At 44.6% G+C, this 21,993-nt stretch overlaps 1 protein-coding gene across 1 annotated transcript in view; it reads left to right on the top strand.

Moving 5' to 3' along the window:
- Nucleotides 1-1,896: 1,896 nt before the first annotated feature.
- LOC123486027 (transmembrane protein 104-like) overlaps nt 1,897-21,993 on the top strand; it is a 30,139-nt gene continuing 10,042 nt past the window's right edge. Inside the window, exons 1-2 of the mRNA XM_045217190.1 lie at nt 1,897-1,983; nt 8,632-8,725. Coding sequence (XP_045073125.1) covers nt 1,897-1,983; nt 8,632-8,725 — 181 coding nt within the window. The remainder of the gene's footprint in view (nt 1,984-8,631; nt 8,726-21,993) is intronic.

Consider the following 21,993-nt stretch of genomic DNA (forward strand, 5'->3'; position numbering starts at 1 on the left):
AACGTAACAAAATGTTGAAAAAAGTTAAGGGGTCTGAATAATTCTCCGAATGCACGTATGTAATGGGGAATACAGGATGTACGCGCCCCACCTACCATCAACCAATCATGTCAATGCAGCGCTTTACAGAGCCCTTCGCATTGTTAAACAATTTGGGAGGCGCATGGCGATGTGGTACAGAGCCTGATTTGGCCTCTGCATGCCTCTGGAGGCTCTGCAATTGTGTCACACACTCCATATGGAGCCTCCTACATTTTCAAATTAAGCATACGTTGGCTTTTAGTCTTGGCCTCGGCAATGGATTAGTTCACTGAGATGGGCGCATATAAATAAATAAATAAATAAATAAATAAATAAATAAATAAATAAATAAATATATATATATATATATATATATATATATATATATATATTGTTACTGCTCTACTAAAACAATCTCGGTCGACCAACAGCCTAACGACCGAACAGTCAACTAATTGTGGTCAGAGGTGCTAAGCACTCTCGGCCAGCAAAAGCTATTGACGGTCCGAGCCCTTAGTTTCAGTTTTGAAGATTGTGTGTGTGCACGTCTACGGTGACACCAATAGGAAACGTGCTTCTGATTGAAAACTTTAGGCTCACCTCAATCAAATTGTTGTAACTGAATATCTACAGTAAAAAAATTGTATTTATGTTCGTCAAGAATGCAGGTAATGAACTGTCATTTTCTAATCAGAAGAAAAAAGAATGTTCATTATGAATTTTTTTTAACTTGATACATTTTAATTCAAACATTCCTCTCGCTGCAAATACCGAATGGTGTTTATGATGTATGCCTCTTAACACTGAAATAAGCCCCCTGGTCCATGCAGTAGAAATATCCTAATCCTCCTACTCTATGTTAGTACCCTACTACCCTTGTTGAATATGTGATCATACAAGAGCTTGAGACACATTTCGTGACAGTCTGTAGTGTTCCTCTGCACACATATTATAATAGAGAGGCCTAATGTTTGTATCCCTAAATCAGTTAATTCAATTTGTCTCAATAAATTGACTGGAGGCAAAATATAGCCTTGTTTCTTAATTGCTTTCATATTTTCCCATTAGAGCCAGGGCTGGTATTGGTTGTTTAGGAAACGGCAAGGCAATCTATTCTATTTCCAAGCATCAATTTATTTGTTAATGAATGTAGTTTTTTTAAATTATGGCTGCTTGATAGTAATGCATTTTGGTGATTAATGATGCCGGAGGTAGACCTCTCATCCTGACAGACACAAAGTGCCAGAACGGTTGAGAGGACATGTTGCTGCTGCCCCATAGGCCCTCCTCTTTCCTTCTCATAAATTGCCCCTCCTTTTAATCTCACTCTCTTCGCCTCCATCTCATTTCTCTCCTTGTTCCACTTGCTCTCACCATGTTCAATTAATCAATTGACTTATCACCATCAGTATGGGTTTATACATCTCTCATGGGCTTTTATGGCCTATTTTATATATACAATGTATAGGTTACCCACCAAAACCCTTGGCAGTCAGGTTATCATACATATTTCTTGTTATACATGTTCTTCCTCTGATATTAACACATTCTCTAACCCTACCACCAGGAAATACTGGATTTTCATCTGTTTTGCGTTGTACCAGCCAAACCATTGTCCACTTTTGAGCCATCTTTTGGGCCTGTTTTTGTGCCCGTGTCTGGCTGCTATCGACTTCCTCTGTTCGCCATTCTTCTCAGCTAATGTCATTGACTGAGCATTAATGTGAGGAACTGCAGATTTTGTCTCATCCGTACCGCAGACCGATTGATAGATGCACTTTTGGCTTTATCTCAGTTTGAAGTTGGGAACAAATTATGTTTTTATTTTTTTCATTCACAATACATCCCTATTGAGGCTCATCATCAGTGTCACTTATGAGTGTGAGGCAAAGCGACAGCCCAGCGATGGACAGCCTTGGCAGAGCCCGCCAGATCACTGAGATCAGTGGGTCCGTGCTGTCGGTAGTGGATTAGGAGTTTCTGTGTTCGCCACCATACCTTCACACTCCTCCTGTTGCTGTAGAATGTCCCTCCACTGAGTACCAGTGGCCAGCTGGAGAGAGACGCTGTGGCACCCATCAGTCACTGCAGGGCTGCAACCACAGACCTGTCTCACTGGCTCTGAATAATGGTTCCAGTCGTACAGTCACTCAGAACAGACAAACCCTTTCCCTCTCTGAAACCACAGGAAACACCACCAGAACAAGCCTTTGTTTTAGAGTATAGAGGGTGATGGTTCTTAGAGAAGAAAAGGAGTCCTGAATATTAGCAATAAATATGGTTTGAGTAGGGTTACATTTGGTTAAAGGCAAATCAACGGACCTGGTGTTTTAGTCAAATATGTGTTTAGTCTGTAGCAGTCGTCCATCTAGTTAGCCTATCCATTCGCTTGTGCACATACTGATTTTTCCATGCAAGATGACGATACTCCTGTCAAGCAGTTCCCCATAAATTAAAGACAACAAACACATACTAAAAAGATTGCTTACCTCGCTCCACTGTACCTGTATAAATAAGTAGAACTGGCATCCATCCAACCTCTCTTGTTTTCCCTTTTCTTTCGAAGGAAGTTGAAAGGAAACCAGTGACCTCGGTTGAATTGTTATTTCATGCATTTTATCGTTTATCCTCATTAGTCAGAAATGAGCCGGAATGGAAGCTCTATCTCCCCGCCCACCCATGTAGGTTTTTCCACGTGAAATCTGTCCGGAATGAAGATTAACATCTCAAACAAATGGCTGGGGATCTGGGACTGTGGGGATTAGAGAATAGTAATCCTTGTTCTGCTGTTTGATGGTGGGTGGATACAGTGTTCCAGGCTGCATGACCACATGGCATTCTCATGACCACGACCGTAGAGAATTCACCTGAGTGGTCTCTGGCTTCGGGTTTTCATCCATTAACCATCTCCGCCTCCACTCAAACAACAGCAATAACACAATGGCCAGAACGGTAAGCAATGTAAGAGCAAGATGCCGAAGCAGCTTTGTGGCAGTAGCAGTCATGTGATGCAGTACTCTATGATTTTTGAATCCAGGTCCCAGTAACTGACTTATCCTAGAGCACCAAGACAGCTGTGTTGTGGTAGTATCTGTCTGACCCCTCCAGAATGGGGTAACCAATATGGGGATTAATTACTCAAATGGAAGCATGGATCAGAGATGTGTTATGGGCCAACTGTAATGGCTGAAGTGTCGATGAAACGTGACCTTGGAGAAATGCTCACATATGCAGTGATTAACCAGACCAACGGATTGACCCAAAGATGGAATGATGACGCAAGCTAAAGCTAATCAAAGGCTGTTGCATACACATGACTCGCACATAAATCTCTCAAGCATAAAATAGTGATTACTTGTTGACATTGATTGTCAGCCACTTTTTCCACCATGATTTTAGGAGAGAGATGATGGACACTGGCAGATTAAACAACCCAATGATTGGGTTTTTAAGTTTGATTGATTGATATCAATTAATTTGTAGTTCCCACAACAGTACATTTCATGATCACACACCATCTCTCAGCTCTATAACCAAACTGGAGAGGGCGCTAGAGCCATACTGTTGCACTTTCAACAAAAGCACCAAACCCAGAAAGTCTTCTTCTCCAGCACTCTGGTGACTCTAGTCCCATGGTGATTGAACTGACTGAGGTGGGTGAGTCATTCCCAGCCCCAGTGAATGAGCTCAGCTCCCGCCATGCACAGGAGGTGGCCTGCTCAACTGGGGAGCTCATTACTGTAGCAATATGGCCTGGTGGAGGTACTTACGTGAAGAGAGAGAGAAATAGAAAGAGAGATGGAGAATGTGGGGGAGGAGGTGGAGGAGATCTCCAGGCCCTCTGGTCCTGACATTGGGACATGATGAGAAACGGATGGTGTCCTTTGAGTGTGTTCTCATTTTCTGGGTCACCATCAATGTTTCCCTAAAAAAAATTAGGCACCTGAGCAAACTTCAGTTCTGCTGAGCACAAACTTGAACGTTGTGGAAATTATACTGTGAACACTGGCTGTACCCGCTTTTAAGTTAACAGTGGCCAAGTAGACTACTGTGGCTATTTGATCATAATGTAGGCCTACCAGAGTGGAGAAAATGCATCCCATAACATTTTAACATGGAAATAACTATTGAAAGCTGTTCTGATACAGCCTACAGTAGCAGCCAATGTGTGGTGTTCAGTGTAAACCTACATTCCATGAGACTTTTAAAAACATGCAGGGCCTGACATGAACCTGTTTAGCCACTTGTCTCTCAGACAAGGAGGTGACTGAAAATGTTGTTGTATTGTGTTTGATGCAAGAAACCACATTACAAAAGAACATGTATTATTGTCCCCACACCATTTATTATAACAAAGAAACAGACAAAACTGTATGCTACTTTCACTATTGGCTTCTTAGATTATTCAATCATGTCTTAAAATACAACACTGCCCCTTTAAGACATAAAAAGCTCTTACCTGACTCATCTTTTCAAAGATGGCTAGAAATGTACACGTTTGGGGTAAACAAACTAGTAAAGTTGAGTGATGTTCAACTTCTATGCGTCTCTGCGCAGGGCTGGCAATTCTGGGCGACAGTCCCGGGAGCTGCGTGCAGGAACATTGGTCACCATCTAAATTAAGGGTCTGTGTATAGTGCCAGAGTTGTGTTTAAAACACAATTTACTGTATGTTCACCTGGCAATAAAACCTATATGATAATTAATTATTATGGCAAAAACAGAACTACTACATGTTCTCATGTCATTGTTATCAGATAAGATCTTGTCCCTAGGGGGTCTGTTGGTTGTCTCTTCTCCAGAAGTGCTCTAATGGTCTGTGGAGAGAGAGTACCTTTCAGCTGGGGTAATAGAATACATCCGTGTTTGAATCCGTGGTCAGCCTGGTCACCTTTTGCAGTTTTCATCTCTGACTTATTGTTTATTGCGTTTCACTGAAGTGTGTGATTGTGGCAGGTTTGGTATTGCTCACCGTTATCTGATATTGAGGCAAGAAATGGCTGACGCTTAAGAATGTCATTGTCGTCAAAAGTGAAACACTCCTAGTCATGATTGAGGGTGTCACTGCCGGAACAAAATCATCAGCACACAGCAAAGAGAGGGAAGGAAAATAATGTTTTCTCCACGTCAGGGTTTGTTCTCATTATTGATACATTTATTGCATACGCTTGAAAGGTAATCACATTCTGGGTCAGGAAAGAACATGGATAGACAAAAATATCAATGAAGAGTGAGATGGAAAAGAATCAGTAGAGCATCTTGAACGTAGAATTAAATGCATCGAAACCAAGTGCCAGTCAATCTTCCTAAGACATGGAGCTCTAGCTATATTGCCTTTGTTTTCCCCCCTCATATGGCAGGGAGTGCTTAGCTTCCTGTGTCTTCTTGACAGTCCTAAATAAGTCCACCTGAGTGCTTGGCTGGCCCGTGAGGCACTGAATCCATCTGTCCGGCCCTATTAATAGCAGAACCGCCTTTTCAAATGAAAGATCACTGAACACAGACTGTATCAGGGCTAGGGATTTGAAAGGACATGTTTTCAGTGTCATTGGTTCTGAGGATGATATAATAGCTGGTCCAAAATGGACTTGAATTGAACACAATCCCAACTGCTTTATTAGTGATGTTGTCCTCAAGTCTGTCAGAAGCAATGAATGAATCAGCCCTTTGATTAGTGAGGACTGATATTATCCCCGGCCATGTTAATATGTCCTGCACAACAATTTTCAAAGTTGTATACGCTAGCTATACTACCAACCATCACAAAATGGTGTTATATGCTGGCAGTCAGTATAAGCCCTAGTTGGTTTCAAGTATCATCTGTCAATCTAAAGCCTGGTCTATAGACTCTATAGACAGGAGAGGAGATTTGTGTGTGTTTGCCTGCCAGTGCAGTCAGCTATGGCGACATGACTCACCGACCACATGCAGACTACCTCCAGATGGCCCTCTCCATTTCCTATAGCTCTAAAAACGTCAGTCTACGGCTGAATTTGCAGCGTATAATTTAATGAGCTTTCTTTTGGCCTTTTCACCTACTTGTCCCTGTCTCCAGGCTCCTTCTCCCTCCTGTAGTAAGATGGTGCAGAGTGTGTAGTTCTAGGTTCTGAGGAGAGTGACTAGGAAAGTGTTATCTCCTCTGCAGCAGTGCCTCTTGTCGCTCAGTCTGTTCCTCTGTCTCGGCTCTCTCTGCGCCCTGCCTGTGCCCTCCTGCTCCTAAGGACCTGCCAACTCTGGGTCTGAGCTCACCCTACAGCACATGGCACCTGATGCCCTCCCCTCGCCCACACTCTCTCTGTTCCTCTCCTCCCCATACCTGTACACCAGCCAGACCTCTCTTGCCTCCAGCCCTGGCCCCTCTGCCAGCCTTTCCTTCCGGACCTGGCATTGGCATCGTTTGCCAGTGTGATGTCAGCCCATTCCCCATCCCATTTGTCATTATCATAAAAAAACCTTGTTGACAAAATGGTTTCTTCCATTCTGCTCTCTCTGTCGAGGAGATTTAACGGCTCTCTCCAACTTTCTGTAAGTCACTAATTGCCTTCACCGACAAAGCCTTATCAAGACACAGCACAGAGCTGTTTTTGCTGTGTGTATTCTTTATCCATTTGAATTGTTTTGTGTTTTTGTGTTGCTCCCTCTGGCTGTTGTGCTGTGGTTGAGTGCAGTCCTGAGGCCTTATTGTTTGGATGCTGTGGTGGTGGGAGGTTGTAATTGGTTAGAGGAGGGGTCTTGATTCACGTGTGGTGCTTGGTGCCGCTGACTGCACAAGAAGGGTGAAATTCATCAGTCACTCCACAAACACTATGCCTCCCCTCTCTCTCTCTCAAAAAATAACAAAAAACAAGATCAGCTTTAAAACGATAACTTTGTTTATTTTCTCTTTCATGAGATACAGACAGTTGTTTGCATCATCCCTCAATGTTTTCTTTACTTTTTGTTTGCTTTAAAAATGCATTTATTTCATAGAGACCCACTCAGCTCTCCCCCTCCAGCCACATGCACACTACTGCCTTAACACCAGAGTCTCATCCACAGAACTATCTCCTCTTCTATAGAGACCATATGTTGCCTCCAGCTATGGAGCAATGAAGAGGTCACGTTGTAAAAGGTCACATTCATGGAGAATCTCTGTTTATATGGGTAGTCGGTCCAGTAGACTGACTCTCTCCAATGTAAACCCTTGAGGGCTCTATTCCTGACAGGCACATATCCGCCACCTCTGAGATGGCAGCTACCATGTCTTCTCAGGCCGAGAGTGGTAGCAGTCCATCACTTGGTGGCAGATGGATGGGAGGTATCATCAGGCCTGTGACTGGATGTTGTCTGGCTGGAGGATGAAGTATGGCACGTTAGACTGCCTCAGACCACAGGTACAGAGACGGGACCCAGACACCGCCGACCATTCAGCGCTGAAGATATGTCTCGCTGTCACTCAACCGTTAACGACTTAACTTTCTTTAGGACACTCCACACTTTCCATAATGCCTCCTCCATTACACCTTAATGAGTATTGCAAATTTATGTCCGTCGCTTCCAAGATGTAGTACATTTTCGGGAATTCTGCACTGATTTGTAGCGCACCCGAGGGATTAAGCACTATTCAGCACTTTCATCTCTGACACGTGATTCACAATTCTCTCCATAATTCTGGAAATAATAAGGTCTTAAATGAGTCGGTTCTGCCCTTCCCTGTCGGCTGGTCTCACTCTGTTGCGTCCTGGGCATTTGCATTCAGCCAGCACTGTACCCCTTCCCTGTCCCCAGTGGATGGCCTCCATGTGCAGGTAGAGTCTGTCTACATTCTCTGTCCTGTCTCACACTTATGTCGCTGTAGCCAACACTGATCTCTGTGTCCTGCCCTCACAACCCATGGGTCCACCCTGTAAATACAGCACATGAGGGAAGGGGAGAGAGTGGGTGGGTGCAGGTAGGGGGAGGGTCATGGGAGGGGTCAGAGGTCCTGGAGAGTGAGACTGGAGCAGATCAGTTTTCTGAGTGGAACATTTCTCCTCCATCTGTCTTTCTGTCCCCCACTTTGGTCTCCTGATTGAGCTCTCACCCCCAGGCCCTGTTAGAGATGATTGTGTCTGACTGTGTGTGTTCTACCCTGCGGGCTCCTCTTCAGATGACATGCCACTGAAGTGACAGGCCGAGATCACACGTCAGCCTCAACCTCCGCATCAGACATGGGATTGTCAGGGGAGAAGGGGAGCGAGACAGAGGGGAATAAAGAGGGGGCTGATTCACTGATGATTGCAACTCTCGATTAGACCCATCTTTGTTATTAGGCAATCAGTACTATGATGGCTTCAAAGAATTTCAACTTGAATTTTTTATTTTGGGGTTTGGCATCTTGGTGTATATTGGGTGGAAAGGGAATAAACAGCCTCATTTACTTGCCTGTTCTCATCAGACAGTTTTATCTCTATTTTCATCTTGGAAAAATCTAATTGTACCATTTGCCATTAATTTTCCATGCTGTGGACTTAAAAAAGCATAAATGTGGAAGTATAAACACAAAACCCATACACACACTTGTTTGTGGAAATGTTGTATATAGGGATTACAATGTGTTTTAAGATGATCCCCCTCTCTCCCTCTCTACAGAGCATCTTCACTGTGATGTTGGGCCCTTTCGTCTTCTTCGATGCACAGAAGACCAAATACCTCCAGATCCTCACCTCACTCATGCGTTGGATCGGTAAGAGTAACCTATCTTACGATATCAACTCACCAATACCGGTCAGGGCCTTTTAATTAAGTTATACAAACACCATAGGCTGATAAAGGTTGCTCTGGACAGACGACACATCTTCAAATAGTCACATTAACTGTGGATCTGAATTTATTTTGTAAGTAGAGCAATTCAAGCTGTGAAATTCCCAGAACTTTATCCAATCGGTAAGTCTGTCATGCGGTATTTATTTAGGGAGCGCTGTAATGTGCATTATCTCTTCCAAGTTTGTCTGCATGATGGAGGGTGTGTCTTTCCTTCCTTTAAATATCACACTCCATTATCCCCGGTTCACGGTCTCACGCCCTTCTCCCAGATTGCTCTTTGCCACTGTTGCAAATGTTTGAGAAAAAAACCCACACTTTATTCCACCTGGCTGAAGGTCTGAACCTTGGTGGGAGCAGTGTTTGCTCCTGCTCCCTCCCTCTCCCTCTTTCATTCCCCTCTCTTCCTCCCATCCCCACTCCCTTACCCCTCCTTCCTCTCCCAACCTCCCTCTTTACCTCCCTCTTCTCCTCTCTCCTCTCTGTGGCTCCTGGGTCCGTCGATCATACGGCAGTCCCGCTCCGTGTACTGATTCCCATCTCCTCTCATCTCTCAGCCTGATAAGCCTGACAGGCTGTCCCAGGCCTGATTGGACCGTCACTCACAGGGTGACGGACAAAAAATAAAAGCCATCCTGGACCTGCTGTTAAAATAACAACACCACTGAATCATGGCTCTCCCGCCACCCCTGTATGGGCACTATGCAGTGCGCACACAACAACACACATGACAGATACACACACACACACACACACACACACACACAGCGTGCATGCACACACACACACACACACACATAGTTGCGTGCACAAAACACACACACACTGTCCATTATCTGGCTATCTTCAATGCACCCTGGGATTCTGGCCACACCTCTCTCACTCCCTCCTCTATCCCCACCCTCCCCTGGCTCTACCTGTTATTGATTGGCTGTGTCACTTTGCAGGCCTCTCTACAGCACCAGCTAATGATTCAAAATGGCCGCAGTGGCAGCTCTTTGTTTCGACTGCACCGGTGCCACTTGCCATGCACGGAGGATAGATGGCCTGCCTTCAAAGCATAGGGCACTGAAAGCTGAGGGGGGTTTAAGCAGCCATCAAACACAGGGCTGGAGACCGTTTAAATCCTATAAGAAAAACATTATGGGCCGAAGTTTAGGAGGAACAGACGTCTGAAGAAAAATGTATGGGCTAGGACAGCACGCTTCAGTCCTAAATCTTGTGTCAACAATGTTATTTTTTTAGTTTGGTTAACTTTCTAATGTTTAGCTCGCATGTCTCAGAGGAAATGTAAATTGGGCACCAGAATTTACACAGGAGACCTAATTGATCAATTTAAGTACTGCTTTTATTTCTTTAATGAAAGGCAAGTGGCTGTCTTAAAGACGTATTCAACTGATGTTGCCCTCTCAAATTGGGTGGTTGAAGAGTTTTCTGGCCATTTGTGGTGCTGTGATCAGGCCAGGGACAGCATAGCCCATCTGGCCTCTCCACCCCTTTCTCTACAGTTTCTCTAGTCTCATTTTGACACAGACACAGCATCTGGCTGTACTAGATTTGCTGCTAAACACTTAGGGGCTTGTTTGTGAGGGGGCTATACCAGCCTCCCAACCCTGAAAGAGAGTTCACTGACAAAGGTCTCGAGGTAATTGGATGTGCAATAAAAAATTAAACCGGCAAATTGACTAATTGAACTCAATTGCGTACACGCATAAATAGACTGAGCAAAAACTAAACGCAACATGCAACAATTTCAAAGATTTCACTGAGTTACAGTTCATATAAGAAATCAGTCAATTGAAATCAATTCACTAGGCCCTAATCTATGGATTACTCATGACTGGGAATACAGATATGCATCTGTTTGTCACGAGACCCTTTAAAAAGGTAGGTGGATCAAAAAATCAGTCAGTATCTATTGTGACCACCATTTGGGTCAATATCTACCATAAGGTGCCTTTGAGACTTCCCCATTTCCCCAAAAGCTGAGATTTTCCATTGAACTTCATATTCATTGTATTAAGTATATGTTATGCTGTTAGAAATGCATATTGGTCAAGCTCCCACACTTTTATAAATTAACTGCAAGCAGACAATTTACATGCAAACAGCAAAATATGTCCACCTGTCATGGATAATTTAAAGCAGAATAAATACATTGTAATTACATAGTGATTATAAAACGTACATTTTCAGAAAACTATTTAGTCACTTTCTCAACAATATATTTTAGTTTATGGGAAAAGTATTTGGATAATAATGAAATTATGGCAAACTATTTGTTTTCTCTATAAAATCTCGCGAGAGAGTTGCACTTTCTTTCCTCTAAATAAAAATCTAACAAAAAGATATCTGGTCAAACTTTCAAACAATACTATTTGGCCCTCATTTGTTTATAAAGGAATCACACAAAGATTTTGCAACTTGTGAAAATAATTTGTTTATTTTCATAGAACATGAAAATAACAGGGTGGACAGTGACCAGTGACAGGGGTGGACCCTGGGCATGACAGTGGACACGTTGTGAAATGTCATTGAATGGCCCCTCATAAATGCAAGGAACAATGCAAGAAAAATGTGGTAAAAAAATGCCTTTTCCCATGTAGGGGGAAATTACAAGTTGAACAGACTGTTTTTGATCCACTCTACCTGCATGCAGCCACTGAATAAAGATGCCCAAAATGAGACATTAATGTGGCCTTCTAGCGTTAAACTCTGTACATCATTCTGCAAAGTGAAAGTCAAACATTCAACTGTAGAACAAGAAGAAAAATGTTTTTTAAGTGGAGAACAGTTGATTTGAAAAAAACAGAATATTACAGAAAGATCACTTGGACGCATCTCCAAACAGTCTCTCCTTTCTGCAGAGACATGGCCCAGTTCTGCAGTTGCTGTTCCACATACTTCCATACAGACACTTCCAATCTGTACAGAGCGCTTGTTCAGAGCCGTGGTTCTGTATTAGGCAAAGTACCTGCCAGTCATGGTACCAACAGATGTCGTCCCGAAGACTTGGCCATTTGAACTTGTTTATGCCATGGCGTGCATACACTTAACTTTCACACTGTGCCCTTCTGCATCCATGATGATACCTGAGTATGCTTCATTGTCATAATTAACGAACGCACCACTCTCCAATGTGCTTTACCTCAATCATTTCTGGTCTCCTAGGATTATCTATGTCTTTCCACATGCTGGGGACTTGTCAGATGAAACAGAACATTAGCTAGAGTGACCTCTTGAAGGTTAAAGTAGGGGGCAGTCCAAAACATCTTCCTCCCCCTTTTACAGACATGAAATGTCTCTGTATTTCATTTGGCGTGATCAGACTGATAGCTTGGTGGATTCCTAGTGCCTTTTATGGCAGCTATTGCAGGTACCTCAGGCTTTGATTCAATATCCCTCTCTGGGATGAAGAAGAACAGCTCGATAGATGTGTCAGGGGTGTTCAGCTTGTTATACGAAGCTCTGGGGCATCAGGAATGTCTCCTCCATGGGCTACAATCCGGTCTGCTGACCTCTTGAGGGCCCCCACCCACACCGTCTGGTGCCCCTTCCCATGATTAAAAGCCTCAAAGAAATTCCACGTTATTTCTTTGAAGCCATACTTGTAGGGTTCCGTTGAGAGGCAGAAGAAATGTCCCTTTTGTCGATACTGCGTTGCAGGCCCATCGCTGAAAAAAAATGAAGTGTGCTGACTTGAGGGTGCTCAGTTCTCTCACTACCTTCAGAACTGGGATCAAGGTGGGCCCAGATGGCCACAGGGTCGTGGTTCTTCTGGAGGGTGATATGGAGCAGAAGGTGTGTGGCGCTTGTTCACCAGTGGTGTAGAGCACCCCAGTGTGCAGACTGGCCTGCTTGTGTGAGCCTCCACAGATTGTCTTTCTTCGCTGTACTTACATGAGTAATTTTCGCTAAAATCTATATGCAAGAGGTACTCATTGTGCTTCAGACTCCTCCTGAGCTCCCTGTAGGCATCAAACTGCCATTTAATGTTGAAGACATGGCTCCTAAAATGGAGAACCCTCTCCTGGAAATCTGTGTTAAGCTCATGCTCTGTTGTTGTTATCTCCCTTTTCACTGTTATTGTTGACACCTTCTCATCCTTCTTGATCTTCTCTGTCATCCACTGAGATAAACGAATGTTCTCTTCCCCATGGGGTTTTCAGCATCGGGTGACAAGTTAGGAGGCATTCACTGCACTCACCATAAGCACAGACCTTGGCTTTCGGGTCACACATGGTTGCTTGAGACATTTCCTCAATATTTATTGAGGACAGTAACCCTTGGCTCTGCAAAGGCATTGGCAATGAATTGCAAGTTCTCATGTTTTTTGCAGAGACATGTGTCACGGTCAGAGGAAGAAGGGGTTACCACCCAAAAGGGTCTGAGACGGCAAAAGGAGGTGTATGACATTTGGCCAATGTGCTCAGAGAGAAACCTCCTATGCAAGTTCTTCATTGTATCAGTAAGCAACCTCTTGCATTTAGCAAGTTTAGCAAGCAAAGGATTTTTTTTTGCAAGTTAGTTATCAATATGTCATTTTATGGGGACATAAACAGTTGATAATTGTCCTTCAAATAAATCTAAACTTTCTAATAAGTCTCATCAGCTAAACTTCCAATGATCTAACCTGGAGGGGCCCTGGCTCATGCTGATTTTCAGGAGTTCCAGCAGGGGAGTTGGGTGGTGTCTCTGACTGTAGCAAAGCACTGGCCCTGTTTCTGGCTCTGGCTTGACTTTTTGCCTCTCTCCATTTCTTTATTTTTTGCCCCCTCTTCTCTCTCTCACTGAGCTCATTGACACCCTTCTTCTTTCCAGTTCTCTGTCTTTTTCCATTTGACCCTTTCTTTCTCAAGGTACTTTCTTCTTCTGTCTGGGTCAGCATCACGACGTTCCGATATCTCCTTGCTATCTCAGCTCCTTTTGATCTCATTCCTTGAAAAAGACGATTCAAAATGTTCCCTTACACACTTTAATTGGCAGTCCCGGTAAACTAGGCTTGCATTATCAAACTAGGTTTGCTGATACCGATATCGCCAAAAATTGTCCATATTGTCCATTCTTACTATGTATAGCATGTACTGTTATAAAATGTGTGTAATAGCTGTTGTAATAGTGTAACATTATCAGTATGTGGCCTAAACTATGCACATGTCCTTCCTGTCATGAACCAGGTCCACCCTGTCATGGAAGGCTTGCTGACAGGGTGGACAATGACAGGGTGGATATTTTTGGCTAATGTTAGCATTTAATGAGCACATGGTGGACCTTCACTAGCAACATACTACAGTTAGCAAGCTGACTGTGTACTGTTTTACAAATATATTTCAAAGTTCTGATAGGTTTTTCTATCAATTGATATTTCACTATGACAGAGTGGACATGTTAAGCTTGACAACATCCAACTACACACATAATATGATGAAAATTATGAAACATAAGTGTAAATACTTACTCTGCAACTAGACACTGCTTCAGCCTTCATTGAAGAAAGACAAAATGCTCGTAGTGATGTCACTGAAAACATCAGTGGGTTTCTTAAAGGGGCAGTTACCCCATAATGACAGGGTGGACAGCAATTTCAGGGACACATGCAAAATGTTCAATATGATTATGAAAATACAATATACATGATCAAAATTACTTGTTTTATCAAATAACTTGTTGTGGACAGTAAAATATGTAAATTTTCTTTGGATTTAGTATAATTTAACCACTTATTACACACACTGTAGTTAGCAGAGCAGTGTGTGGGACATGCCAAAATCACGTACATCCAATGAAAAAAATTTAATAAAATGAAGGAAACACTTTTTTAGAGACTTATCATTCTACTGATATGTGTGCAAATGTTTGGCCACTTATAATAAGACCTCAGACTTTCATTATTCTGCCTACATTTTCATGATGACTGAGTGAGTCTGATGAGGACACCAAAGGCACCTCATAGTGATATTGACTCATTTGCCTCATGCAGCGCGACACATCTCCTTCGCATAGAGTTGATCAGGTTGTTGATTGTGGCCTGTGGAATGTTGTCCCACTCCTCTTCAATGGCTGTGTGAAGTTGCTGGATATGGGTGGGGAACTGGAACACGCTGTCGTGACGGCGATCCAGAACATCCCCAAACATGCTCAAAGGGTGACATGTCAGGTGATTATGCAGGCCATGAAAGAACTGGGACATTTTCAGCTTCCAGTAAATGTGTACAGATCCTTGCGACATGGGGCTGTGCATTATCATGCTGAAACATGAGGTGATGGCGGCGGATGAATGGCACGACAATGGGTCTCAGGATCTCATCATGGTATCTCTGTGCATTCAAATTGCCGTCGATAAAATGTGATTGTGTTTGTTGTCCGTAGCTTATGCCAGCCTCTACCAAAACCCCATCGCCACCATGGGGCACTCTGTTCACAACGTTGACATCAGCAAACCGCTCGCCCACATGGCGCCATACACGATGTCTGCCATCTGCCCGGTACAGTTAAAACCAAGATTCATCCTTGAAGATCACAATTCTCCAGCATGCCAATGGCCATCGAGGTTGAGCATTTGCCCACTGAAGGCGGTTATGGCGCTGAACTGCAGTCAGGTCAAGACCCTGGTGAGGACGCACGAGCACCCAGATGAACTTCCTCAGACGGTTTCTGACAGTTTGTGCAGAAATTCCCACAGTTTCATCAGCTGTCTTGGTGGCTGGTCTCAGACGATCCCGCAGGTGAAGAAGCCAGATGTGGAGGTCCTGGACTAGCATGTTTACACATGGTCGGCGGATCTAAGGCCGGGTTGGATGTACTGCCAAATTCTCTAAAATGACGTTGGAGGCGGTTTATGGTAGAGTAATTAGTCGGATCAATTCTCTGTCAACAGATCTGGTAGATTTCCTGCAGTCAGCACGCCAGTTTGTGCTCCTTCTAAACTTTGAGACATCTGTGGCATTGTGTTGTGTGACAAAACTGCACATTGTAGTGGCCTTTTATTGTCCCCAGCACAAGGTGCATCTATGTAATGATCAAGCTGTTTAATCAGCTTCTTGATATGCCACACCTGTCAGGTGGATGGATTATCTTGGCAAATGAGAAATGCTCACTAACAGGGATGTAAACAAATTTGTGCTCATCATTTTAGAGTAATAGCTTTTTGTGCATATGGAACATTTTTGGGATCTTTTATTTCAGCTCAGGAAACATGGGACCAACACTTTACATTTACATTTACATTTTAGTCATTTAGCAGACGCTCTTATCCAGAGCGACTTACAGGAGCAATTAGGGTTAAGTGCCTTGCTCAAGGGCACATTAACGTCATTTAGCAGACGCTCTTAGCCAGAGCGACTCACAAATTGGTGCGTTCACCCTATAGCCAGTGGGATAACCACTTTACAATTGGGGGGGTAGAAGGATTCCTTTATCCTATCCCAGGTATTCCTTAAAGAGTTGGGGGTTTCAAATGTCTCCGGAAGGTGGTGAGTGACTCCGCCTGTCCTGGCGTCGTGAGGGAGCTTGTTCCACCATTGGAGTGCCAGGGCAGAGAACAGTTTTGACTGGGCTGAGCGGGAACTATGCTTCCGCAGAGGAAGGGAGCCAGCAGGCCAGAGGTGGATAGAGCGCAATGCCCTCGTTTGGGTGTAGGGACTGATCAGAGCCTGAAGGTACAGAGTGCCGTTCCCTCACTGCTCCATAGGCAAGCACCATGGTCTTGTAGCGGATGCGAGCTTCAACTGGAAGCCAGTGGAGTGTGCGGAGGAGGGGGTGACGTGGAGAGAACTTGGGAAGGTTGAACACCAGACGGGCTGCGGCATTCTGGATGAGTTGTAGGGGTTTAATGGCACAGGCAGGAGGCCAGCCAACAGCGAGTTGCAGTAGTCCAGACGGGAGATGACAAGTGCCTGGATTAGGACCTGTGCCGCTTCCTGTGTAAGGCAGGGTCGTACTCTCCGAATGTTGTAGAGCATGAACCTGCAGGAGCGGGTCACCGCCTTGATGTTGGCGAGAGAACGACAGGGTGTTGTCCAGGGTCACGCCTAGGCTCTTCGCACTCTGGGAGGAGGACACAGCGGAGTTGTCAACCGTGATGCGAGATCATGGAACGGGCAGTCCTTCCCCGGGAGGAAGAGCAGCTCCGTCTTGCCAGGGTTCAGCTTGAGGTGGTGATCCGTCATCCATACTGATATGTCTGCCAGACATGCAGAGATGCGATTCGCCACCTGGTTATCAGAAGGGGGAAAGGAGAAGATTAGTTGTGTATCGTCAGCGTAGCAATGATAGGAGAGACCATGTGAGGATATGACAGAGCCAAGTGACTTGGTGTATAGGGAGAAAAGGAGAGGGCCTAGAACTGAGCCTTGGGGGACACCAGTGGTGAGAGCACGTGGTGCGGAGACAGCTTCTCGCCACGCCACTTGGTAGGAGCGACCGGTCAGGTAGGACGCAATCCAGGAGTGAGCCGCGCCGGAGATGCCCAGCTCGGAGAGGGTGGAGAGGAGGATCTGATGGTTCACAGTGTCAAAGGCAGCAGACAGGTCTAGAAGGACAAGAGCAGAGGAGAGAGAGTTAGCTTTAGCAGTGCGGAGAGTCTCCGTGACACAGAGAAGAGCAGTCTCAGTTGAATGACCAGTCCTGAAACCTGATTGGTTTGGATCAAGAAGGTCATTCTGAGAGAGATAGCAAGAGAGTTGGCTAAAGACGGCACGCTCAATAGTTTTGGAAAGAAAAGAAAGAAGGGATACTGGTCTGTAGTTGTTGACATCAGTGGGGGTCGAGTGTTGGTTTTTTGAGAAGGGGGAGCAACTCTCGCTCTCTTGAAGACGGAAGGGACATGGCCAGCGGTCAAGGATGAGTTGATCAGCGAGGTGAGGTAGGGGAGAAGGTCACCGGAGATGGTCTGGAGAAGGGAGGAGGGGATGGGGTCAAGCGGGCAGGTTGTTGGGCGGCCTGCAGTCACAAGTCGCAGGATTTTATCTGGAGAGAGAGGGGAGAAAGAAGTCAGAAGCATAGGGTAGGGCAGTGTGAGCAGGACCAGCAGTGTCATTAGACTTAACAAACGAGGATCGGATGTCGTCAACCTTCTTTTCAAAGTGGTTGACGAAGTCATCCACAGAGAGAGAGGAGGGGGGGGGGAGGATTCAGGAGGGAGGAAAATGTGGCAAAGAGCTTCCTAGGGTTAGAGGCAGATGCTTGGAATTTAGAGTGGTAGAAGGTGGCCTTAGCAGCAGAAACAGATGAAGAAAATGTAGAGAGGAGGGAGTGAAAAGATGCCAGGTCGGCAGGGAGTTTAGTTTTCTTCCATTTCCGCTCCGCTGCCCGGAGCTCTGTTCTGTGAGCTCGCAGTGAGTCATCAAGCCACGGAGCTGGAGGGGAGGACCGAGCCGGCCGGGAGGATAGGGGACACAGAGAGTCAAAGGATGCAGAAAGGGAGGAGAGGAGGGTTGAGGAGGCAGAATCAGGAGATTGGAGGAAGAAGGATTGAGCAGAGGGAAGAGATGATAGGATGGAAGAGGAGAGAGTAGTGGGAGAGAGAGAGCGAAGGTTGCGGCGGCGCATTACCATCTGTGTAGGGGCAGAGTGAGTAGTGTGGGAGGAGAGCGAGAGAGAAAAGGAAACAAAGTAGTGGTCGGAGACATGGAGGGGAGTTGCAGTGAGATTAGTAGAGGAGCAGCATCTAGTGAAGATGAGGTCAAGCGTGTTGCCTGCCTTGTGAGTAGGGGGGGACGGTGAGAGGGTGAGGTCAAAAGAGGAGAGGAGGGGAAAGAAGGAGGCAGAGAGAAATGAGTCAAATGTGGACATAGGGAGGTTGAAATCCCCCAAAACTGTGAGGGGTGAGCCATCCTCAGGAAAGGAACTTATCAAGGCGTCAAGCTCATTGATGAACTCTCCAAGGGAACCTGGAGGGCGATAGATGACAAGGATATTAAGCTTAAATGGGCTAGTGACTGTGACAGCATGGAATTCAAATGAGGAGATAGACAGATGGGTTAGGGGAAAAATTGAGAATGTCCACTTGGGAGAGATGAGGATTCCTGTACCACCACCCCTCTGACCAGATGCTCTCGGGTATGCGAGAACACATGGTCAGACGAGGAGAGAGCAGTAGGAGTAGCAGTGTTTTCAGTGGTGATCCATGTTTCCGTCAGCGCCAGGAAGTCGAGGGACTGGAGGTTGGCATAGGCTGGGATGAAGTCAGCTTTGTTGGCAGCAGAACGGCAGTTCCAGAGGCTGCCTGCGACCTGGAACTCCAGGTGAGGGGTGCGTGCAGGGACCACCAGGTTAGAGAGGCAGCAGCCGCGCGGTGTGGTGCGTTTGTGTAGCCTGTGCAGAGAGGAGAGAACAGGGATAGGCAGAGGCATAGTTGACAGGCTGTAGCAAATGGCTACAAAAATGCAGAGGAGATCGGAATGAAATGAGCTAAGCATCTGGGAGAGGAGAGAGCAGGGCACTTCTACCTCAGAAACTAAAATTGTTTCACTGAACCACCCGAACAAAAACTCTCCCAACTTCCACCTTTAGAAATCAGAATTGTTGTGAACCACAGCGGTTCAATGTTTAAAGGAATAGACTCAACCCACTTTTATTCAGCTAGCTAACTATGACACCATAGCTAACTAGCATGCTAGCATCCAATAACACACAGTTTAACACACAGTTTAGCACCAACACTTGGTCACAACAAACCACCACTAGTGTGTTAACTAGCTAACTAGCATGCTAGCATCCAGTAACACACAGTTTAGCACAAACACTTGGTACAACAAACCACCAATAGTGTGATAACACACTAAACAGATCATTCGTGTCTGTGTCAAGTTCCTTTCATGACGCAGCAATGATTCAACGTTGGCTAGCTAGGACAAGTATATTGTATTTAGCTACTACAGTACAGTTAGCTGGTCGTGTTGGGTAGCTAGCATTGGCCACTGTGTTGACTTTGTTTGAAGAACGGCTAGCTAGCTAGCTTCGTGCTACACCCGGCACACAATGGCTACTGTGTTGACTCTGACTCTGTTCGAAAAAACGGCTAGTTAGCTCGCTCAGTGCTACAGCGGCACGGCCGAAGACACTGCCAACCTGCAGTAACTACCCACAACAACCCACGATACCTAGCTGTGACGCCGTAGCTAACTAGCAAGCTAGCATCCATTAACACACAATTTAGCACCAATACTTGGTTACAACAAACTGCCAAGAGTGTGTTAGCACACTAAACCTGCAGTAACTACCCACAACAACCCACGATACCTAGCTATGACGCCGTAGCTAACTAGCAAGCTAGCATCCATTAACACACAATTTAGCACCAATACTTGGTTACAACAAACTGCCAAGAGTGTGTTAGCACACTAAACAGATAATTCATGTCCGTGTCTAGTTCCTTTCATAACGCATAACGCAGCAAAAATTAAACGTTGGGTAGCAGCACATTAACATTGGAAACAGCTCTCCACCGTTGCTAATCGTTACCAGTAGCTACCCGCTAGCTAGCTAGCCTCGTGGCTTCGATACTAACCTACAATTACCTACGGAAACCTACAATAACAACAATACTAACCTATGATAAATACAATACCTAACTACAACTAACTACCTACCTACGATCTAATACATGGTTAAGCTTTACTCAACACCATATGAGAAGCTTACCTCCTGCTTACCTCCAGCTAGAGAAAAACACAACCTCTCCCGACAGCAGCCAGGCTGTTGCGTTTATATTTTTGTTCAGTGTATATATTTGTTTTTGATGGCATGATGCTCTGGCCATAAACTTAAAGAGAGCGAGTGGGTTCAGCACAGAAAGGATACCACTTGTCAGCCAGAATGTATTCTGGGACTTTTTCTCCATGACTGTTATTGGGTCATTCATACAATCATTAGCTGTCCTTCTCTCGAAGTTACAGCCTCTGGCACCAGTTCAATGTTTGAGGTAACCTATGTTTTCCATTCCTCTAACATTTCCCATTTAAAAGTGATGTTGATTATGTATGTTGTCATTTCGAGGGCCTTGTGGTAAAAGAGGTGTTTGCACGGGGGGGGGAGGGTGTATTATGCTCTCAAGGCATTGTCTTTCCTGTTAACGATACAGTATGTAATGGTTGCCCAGCAGCAAGAAAATGGGACTTGGGAGTGATTCTTTTAAGCTGTTATCCATTTTATCTGACTCCTCTCCTCACTCTGATTTAGCGCCACTCTTTTCACCCACTGAAGCTCCTGAATTGGACACGTTAAATGATTAATAAGAATAAGAATAATTGTTGGACTTGAGTGCGTGCGTTGTAGCATAGCTTATGACTTGGCAAAGGTTGTGACTTAGCAAAGCTTTGGTCTCAAGGGAGGAATGTAATACCAACTTAACGATATAATGAAACTAATAGTAAACCTCTTATTTCTGTCACGATGATGGGATTCATGATGTATTGTGAATACGTCTCTGGATTAGGCCCGTGGTTTTACACCTTCATGTACCAGGTATCTACTAATCATCCTATGATTCCTTATCTGCACCTTAAAGCCCCCTAATAAGCATGAACAACAGATCCTCATTAATATTAATGAAGTGTCACTAACACTGTGTAAGTACAGTTCTTTTTTTTATGAGACTGTTTATAAGGAGACTGAGAATGTCTTAAGATGTGTTTGTGAAACTCGTAACAAGTTCTACAGGGTTTTTTGTTTTCAGTCAGAAATGATTTTGATAATGACACTGATGTAGTACAGTATGATACGTTTTTAGACAGCAATTATGTTAATGTTCTTGTCACTCTGAAACAATGCCCCAATATCGAACCACATTATTCAAATTCTTCACTGGGTTCTCACCTATTGATAATACACATATTTTAATAAACACTTAGTACTACTGAGCTTTGTCCGTTTCTCTCTAGTGCCAACCAGTATGCAGTTATCCCTAAAATATAACTGCATTATAGCATATACTGTCTTACAAAACTGACATTGCATGTTAAGGTCACATGCATCTTCCACTTTTACATTAACCTGCATTTGCCGGATTATAATTAATTTTCACCTATCAGATCCTCTTTTCTTCTAAGATGTCAGATATTGATACCTGCATAGGTATGTCCCCCGTTCAGCCGCTTCCATCTCCATTCTTGTCTCATGGCCCTTCTCTTTCATACTCATTACTCACCCTAGACAAGGGTCCAGGTGGCCAGGCTCCCCTGCCTGCCTCTC

Source organism: Coregonus clupeaformis, unplaced genomic scaffold (assembly GCF_020615455.1).
Source record: "Coregonus clupeaformis isolate EN_2021a unplaced genomic scaffold, ASM2061545v1 scaf0961, whole genome shotgun sequence".
NCBI classification, from domain to species: Eukaryota; Metazoa; Chordata; class Actinopteri; order Salmoniformes; family Salmonidae; genus Coregonus; species Coregonus clupeaformis.